The following is a 7,394-nucleotide window of genomic DNA, read 5'->3' on the forward strand; positions in this document are numbered from 1 at the left end:
GAAAAAGGGAGAACACTTCTGTCCTGTTCTGGACGAAGAGAAAGACATCATATTTCTTCTAAACATAATCCCCATAAAACCATCGACGCCCTCGGTGATGCATTTTAATCAAACAAATAGCATCAGCTATGTACGGTAGTTCCCAAATTATGTATCAGATCAAACAAATCGCCGGTGCGCATAACCAATAATACGAATAAGAAAAACTGCAAACATAACAATCTACCATGCTGGACCCTACCTTCAGCCTGAAGGTCATCCCCTTCTCTGTTAGGTTACTTGCTAATAAGCTGCGACGGGGTCTGCAAGAACCCTCAGTTGCATAGTATAGAAACTGTTATTATTCTTCTATCCTGGAAACCGATGACGGCACTCAGAATTCCCAACTCTGAACATGACGAGTGGGAGGAACTTCTAGTACGATGGTTGCCCGACAGCAAATATCTTTCACATCATTGACTACAAAACCCACATGATTTGCTTGGGAGTTCACTTCCTCTTCAAGACCCCTCCTGCAAGCAGAGAAAAAACGGGACCATATAAGTATGTTTTCCATGCTGTATTCACTACAATCGACAACGGTACAAGAAATTTGCCATCACAATACAAGTTAGGGTCTAAATAGCTAGGTTTGTCAAAAAATATATGGGTTCAAGATTCGGGGAGAATCTGAGGGATGTCCGATTCTCAAGATTCTGGGAGAATCGGCCAAAAGAACTGGGCCATATCCTTGAGAGGCGAAGTAACAGAACTACATAGTTAATTGCCACCAGAACTGAATTACCAGAACACAAGAATGGGAAGCTGCTCACCTGTTTGATGACTGAGTACTATGCTATTCTCTCCAGTGCCTCGCCCAGAAGCCCTTCTTCCTTGTTGACTCGCTCTCTGAAACTAACCGGGGTGACCGGGAGCCAATTGAGAAATGCCTCCTCAAAAATGGCCGACTGAACGAGTCCTTCATGCTAATACTTGTGCCTAATCTGGGAACTCTCTTACTTTTCTTTTGATGCTTAGAGCTCCCATCTAGATCACCGTCGAGTATCACATTTGTAGGCATCTTATTCTTTATCTTTGATTCCAGCTTACCGAATAGCTTCACAGTACATTGTTCACCGTGGGTGCATACGGGACAAGGAGGATCATATTTCTCAGCTTCTGCAGTTAAGCTATCCAGGCAGTCAGCATGGTAAACATGGCCGCACAATAAAACAGCGACAACACCCAGATCCTGGGCATTCCACGCTGGCCTTTCCTTTAGTAGCTTTAAACATAGTTTGCACACCTCTTGGTCAGGGGAGACGGTAGTATGATTTGAAGCATTTGATCGAGTCATTTTACTTGAAACGGAACCTAAGAGCTCACTATCAATTGACCATCTCTCTCTTTGGGATGATGCAACCATTTCAGAAAATGTTCGCATTGACCAACCATCAGATGACTCTCCATGTGATCCTGCTACAGATAAATCATTGCTGCAGACTGAGAGCATGGAAGAGGAAGGCCTTCCTTCAGGGGAGTTGCTCTCATTGAGAGACCTGAGAGATGGAATCTTGCTGTCTGAGACCTGTCTATATAGTTGATATCCTGGTGAGCGACGTGCTTTCCTCATTGAGTCTGTATCCATCCCTAGAGAATGCCCCCTAGAGGATGAAGGATCTGCTCTGGATACTACAGGTGGTGTTGAAGGGACAGAGGTTGATGCCTTCGTATCTGAAGCAACACTTACCATGTCCAGTGATTTCCTGCAAAGCTTTGCCTACAAAAGAATAGAGCTGTTAGAAATAAATTGTATCAATCTTACTATTGCATATAACATAAAAGTAGCAGCTACTGTATACCTCGGGGGAGGAGTTACTTGCAGTGGGTCTATCTGCTGAGAAAAGAAAGAGGTCAGCAAAAAATGATCAAGTAAATAAATAGTGAGGCGTGAAAACATAGTGATGTCGAACCATGTCCAGTGAAAAGGAATAATTGGATAAATGCAGTCACAATGCCATATAGTTTGAAGAATGTCACTTTAATTAATCTGCCCACAGCAATGGTTTTATTCTCTAGACTAGAATGCTATACAACTCAATATACACCCAGATAACATGGTTCATGGCTAGCATTTAAAGCCATATTTTTGCACGGATACTTTTGCTCCCTCCTGAGCCAGGCTGAAAGCTGGTTCGACCACCAACTACTGTGGGCATTGCCAATGTTGTAGTCTAATATGCGGGCTGCTCAAACCCTATATGCCGCAAGACGATGTTATGGCTGTGTTGCTGTCAAAACCTTGTGTGTCATCTGGAGGCATTGACTCAGTGTTAGATGGTTTCCCTAAATGATGATGTTGTTTTCCTGCTAGCTGTTGAACAGAACAATGTGTCAGTGAGCGGGTCTTCTAATCCTGGCAGCAGCTATGGCGATGGTGACCTGAGCCCCCTGGTTGAATCCTTGACGCCACACCACAACGTGCCAGCATAGACGATGACCCAATTCACCCTTTTCTATTGGTTTCATGGAGCCAGATCACAGTGATGGTGATTGAGTATATTCACTATATATGGGGGCATTTTTAGTAAACTGTCATCTTAGTGTGGTAGCTTTGCACGGCAAAAGGGATGGTGGTTGCAATGGCATATTTGGACTAGTAGTGACAACAACATTGTCCCAAGTAATTCTTTTTGTACCAAAGAATGACTAGTGTTGTCCTATAAGATAAATCATGTCCATCTGGTTAGACTTATTTGATTACGAAGAACATCACTGTTACATCCCACATCCCAGCATGTCTACAGAATGCACAATAGCATACAAGAATCAAAACATGCCGCATATCATGAACTGAATTATTTACCTCTAGGATCAGATTGTGCAACTTTAGATGTTTCCATCTTCTTTTCTGTTTTCTGCCACTTGACCTTGTGGAACAGTTCAGATGGGCTACCTCCATTAGAAAAGCCTTCAGTTGGCGCAATGGAACCACTCTTCGTTTCAGGCCTAATGCTTCCACTACTATGGTTGGACAAAAATGTGGGGATTTCCATTATGTCTTCTATATGTGTTCTGTTATCCCATCGGAAGCTCCATGATGGGGAGTGTCTTACATTCCTGTAAGCTGACACTTCAACTGGAATGATACATGGCTGAGGCCTCTGCTTTGCAGCTATACAGCAATTAGCTCCCATGTCGGCCGAGCAAAAGAAATCTATATGATGCTGATTTGATCACCCAAACTCAAAATGCTGAGAACCCATCCATGTGATGCAAATTCATGAGCTTGCTCTACCTAGCTGACATAAAAAGAGTACAACAATAAGGATTGCCTTCAATCAAGACATGAAAAATACATGAGTAAAACTACTATCTAGCTTAGACAGCTAGGGGTACAAATCAAAATAAGAAAGCAAACCCAACAAGGAATCTATGGAGCTTCTACAGCAAGCTATTCTCAAGAAAAAAAGTACACTTTGAAAGTACTGAACTTCAATAAATCTAAATTCTTGCATTTCATATGTTAGCGTCGATACCTAACATGGACCTACAAAAGCAGTATAAAAAGGAGGCATGGTCACCTATGTGTGGCAAATGGGAGAAGTGAGGGCATGAAAGTCCAAAGAAGAATCATATTTTAATATGAAGTCCACATACTTGATAGTACGATCAGACAGGGTTCATTGATTCAAATTAGGGTAAAACTTAACCTTACAAAAATTAAAAAGTGAAATTAATCACTTATTTTCTTATTTAATTTTGCATAGTCTAGGCAATGTATAAATCATGGGATTAATTTAAGGTAAGGACAAAGTGAAGATTAGCAGCATGCATTCCACACATAAGTATCCCCTGATGGCATTTCTAACAAATTCTCCAAGAAGCTGAACATCAACATCCATAAAGCAACCACTTAACATACTCAATAAAAAAATTAAAGGGGAATACAAAAGGATGCTTGCGTATAATTGAAGGCACAAAGCAGGGAAGCCAGCTAACCGCAGTGGGTGAAAGAAACTATATGTGATAATGTGAAGGGAGAAAGCCGCCGTTAGGTGGACCAGTATCCAAGACATTCCAATACTAAAAGACACTCAAGGGGCACTGATTCCTCTCCCCACACAACACACTAGCTAGGCGTATATCACATTTATTCCCATGTCAATTTCAGACCACAGGGCCGAATGACAAATAAGTAAATAATATCTTAAACACAGAATCGCATGAAAGCAACATAACAAAGAAAAACGGCGTATGATTGTGTGACTCAAGCGCGAGATTATACGAAAGTAGGTTGCTAGGCGCAGTTCATCACATCGAGATGGCTTTGAATCCAGATTTCTTTTCCAGCGGGAAACAGTGCTGTAAAATTTTAACTATCACGACTAGTACATCATGAAGTAAAAGGATAGCCAGTAATCAAACAGTAAATCCAGCAGGCGAAATCGCGAACAGGGGAACATCAGGTCAGGCCTACATCCCACAATCACAATTCATAATATCACTGATAAGATTACCAAAAAGAAAGAACAGACTTTCGGAAAAGAATAAAAACTAGCGGCGGTGGGGACCCGCGCAATTCATCGGAAACTGGCCGCACGACTACCAACACTTCACCAAACCACCGAAATTCTCCGAGTTTACCCCACCTACCGCACCAAGCAGTCCCGCAATTCGCGGAAATTACCTCGAATCACGCGAGTAGGTAGTCCCGAACAGGGAGTGGCGGCGTCCAGGCACTTGCCCCACAGCACCACCGTCGCGGGGGATCCCGGCGGTCTAGCACCGGGTCTGGATCTGGCAGGTGAGAAGGACCGACAGCGGCGCAACGGACGCGCGCCGGGCTGGGCTGCGGCTCCGCTCCGCTAGGGCTGGGGCTGTCCCCGGGAGAAGCGGCGAGCGGAGGAGAGGGAAGCGAAGGAGAGAGAGAGGGAGAGAGGTGGGGAGGGGAGTGTGGTGTGGGTATAAAAACTGGTAGGAATGGGTCTCCGCTCCGCGCTGCGGAGTATTGCTCCGGCCACACCGGTGGACACCAGGGCCGCAGTCGTGACGCTTCCGAGTGCGAGTGCCGGACCACGTGGCTCGCCGCGTGTCACAGGATGTGAGGGACCACTTGCATTGACCCTCTTGGCTGTTCGGCTGCAACAGGTGTTGCCCGCGACTTCACTGGCTTGTGGGCCATCTGTAGGGATGCCAAAAGTCAGTGCCGTTTTGTTTTCCTGTATGCCAAATGAGGTGGTGTTTGGTTCTCTAGTCTTAAGACTTTTTCTAGTCCCAACTAAAAAGTCTCTAGTCTCTGAAAAGTCCCTTCCTGTTTGTTTCCAGAGACTAAAAAGTCTCTAGTCCCTTCCTGGAGGTTATTAAATGACCATGTTGCCCCTAGTATATAGAAAAATAACAATCAAATAACACCATGGAGTGACGGGCCAATGGGTGCATGGAAGGGCATTGTTGGAAAAGTCTCAAAAAGACTCTCCTTAAGAGTCTTCTTCATTTAGTCCCAAATGCCTAGTTTAGTCCCTAAAAAGTTCCTCCCGTTTGGTAAAAAAGTCTTTAAGAGGGACTTTTTCTAGTCTCTACACAAAAAAGTCCCTGGAAACAAACACCCCCTGAGTAAGGCCTCCTTTGGTTTAGAGGAATCTTGTAAGAATTTCATAGAATGGGATTTCTATAGGAAAAATTCCTTTAGAGCCCTTTGGTTTGTAGAAATGGAATCCTATTCCTATGGAGGAATTCTTCCTATCCTTCATATTTCATAGAAAAATATACATTAGCCTAGACTCAATAGAAAAAATCCTATGATGTGAATCAAAGGGCATCTCTTTTCCTATTCCTACTCATAGGATTTGAGATACATGTCATCTCATTCTCCTATGACTTTCCTATTCCTATGATTTTTCTATCCTATGAACCAAAGGAGGCCTAAGTTTTTTAGTCACAGTTATACATGGATACAGGTGATAGAACACACAACACATACTTCACATGCAGGCATGCACACTGAAAGAGCCTAATGCCCATGTTTGATTTTGGTAATTGATAACAATTCCTATGAACTAATGGTTGCCATAAGTTATATTTGAAGGGTTTGTCCATAAGCATTTCTTGAAGACCATTTGTTGGATTTCAGGTTATAAAAAAGATTAGTTGTTGACCAAGGTATTATTCATGGAGTTATCCAAAGATTGGTCATGTGTGTACGGCCCCCGAGGAGACGATGCCAAGCTCGCCTTCCTCGCGGAGCTGCAGCAGCTCCGCACCTCCATCGTCGGGCCCTGGCTTCTCGGTGGCAACTTTCAACATGATAGCTTCGGCTTGCGATAAAAATAATGACCGCCTAAATAGGCGCACGATGAACCGTTTCCAACATTTCTTCTCCGATCATGGCCTCCACGACATCTATCTTCATGGGCGTCGCTACACCTGGTCGAGCAAGATAACCTCACCCTTGTACGCAACGATCGCGAGCTGTGCACCCCTTTCTGGGAGCTGGACCATGTCCACTGCCTCCTCTGTTGCCTCGCCTCCGCGGCGTCGGACCACTCACCCCTCCTCCTAGACTGCGCCAGCAGTTCGGTAGGGGCATGCATTTTCACTTCCAGCGATACTGACCCTCTCTCGAGGGCTTTCATGAGATGGTCCAGAGCGCTTGGCACTTTGTCATTCCGGACCCGGACCCCTTCAGGCGCGTGTTCGCCCATCTCAGGGTCATGGCGCGCAGCCTCCAGTGGTGGAACTCCCGCTTTGTCTACAACATCACCGCCCGGCTGGGGGTAGCCCGGGAGCTCATTGCTCGGCTTGACGAGGCCCAAGACGCCCAGCGTCTATCCCTGGCAGAAACCTGGCTCCGGCGCCAGCTAAAACGAAAAGACCTTGGGCTGGACTCGCTCGAGCGATCCATTGTGCGCCAGCGCGCCCGGCTACGCTGGCTTTGGGTGGGCGAGGCGGCTGTTCAAAATATGCCCTAGAGGCAATAATAAAGTGGTTATTATTATATTTCCTTGTTCATGATAATTGTTTATTATCCATGTTATAATTGTATTGATTGGAAACTCAAATGCATGTGTGGATACATAGACAACAACATGTCCCTAGTAAGCCTCTATCGGACTAGCTCGTTGATCAAATATGGTTGTGGTTTCCTAGCCATAGACATGAATTGTCATTTTATAACGGGATCACGTCATTAGGAGAATGATGTGATGGACAAGACCCAAACTATAAATGTAGCATATGATCGTATCACGTTTATTGCTATCGTTTTCTACATGTCAAGTATATGTTCCTATGACCATGAGATCATGCAACTCACTGACACCGGAAGAGTACCTTGTGTGTACCAAACATCGCAATGTAACTGGGTGACTATAAAGGTGCTCTACAGGTATCTCCGAGGGTGTCTGTTGAGTTGG

At 44.7% G+C, this 7,394-nt stretch overlaps 1 protein-coding gene across 3 annotated transcripts; it reads right to left on the minus strand.

The window, feature by feature from the left end:
• LOC123060991 (uncharacterized) lies at nt 1–4,967 on the minus strand. Of its 3 annotated transcripts, none has more exons than XM_044483870.1 (5): nt 4,670–4,967; nt 2,846–3,281; nt 1,842–1,873; nt 813–1,759; nt 1–512 (listed from the first exon to the last, which is right to left on the minus strand). In XM_044483870.1, the coding sequence occupies exons 2-4, from the start codon at nt 3,174–3,176 to the stop codon at nt 836–838; spliced, it is 1,287 nt and encodes a 428-aa protein (XP_044339805.1). In that variant the 5' UTR covers nt 3,177–3,281; nt 4,670–4,967; the 3' UTR covers nt 1–512; nt 813–835. The 3 variants fall into 3 exon arrangements, with proteins under 3 accessions (XP_044339805.1, XP_044339803.1, XP_044339804.1); XM_044483868.1 differs by having other exon boundaries at nt 1,842–1,876; XM_044483869.1 differs by having other exon boundaries at nt 1,842–1,876; nt 2,846–3,277; nt 4,670–4,953.
• Nucleotides 4,968–7,394: the final 2,427 nt, after the last annotated feature.

The sequence above is a fragment of the Triticum aestivum genome, chromosome 3A (genome assembly GCF_018294505.1).
Source record: "Triticum aestivum cultivar Chinese Spring chromosome 3A, IWGSC CS RefSeq v2.1, whole genome shotgun sequence".
Classification (NCBI taxonomy): Eukaryota; Viridiplantae; Streptophyta; class Magnoliopsida; order Poales; family Poaceae; genus Triticum; species Triticum aestivum.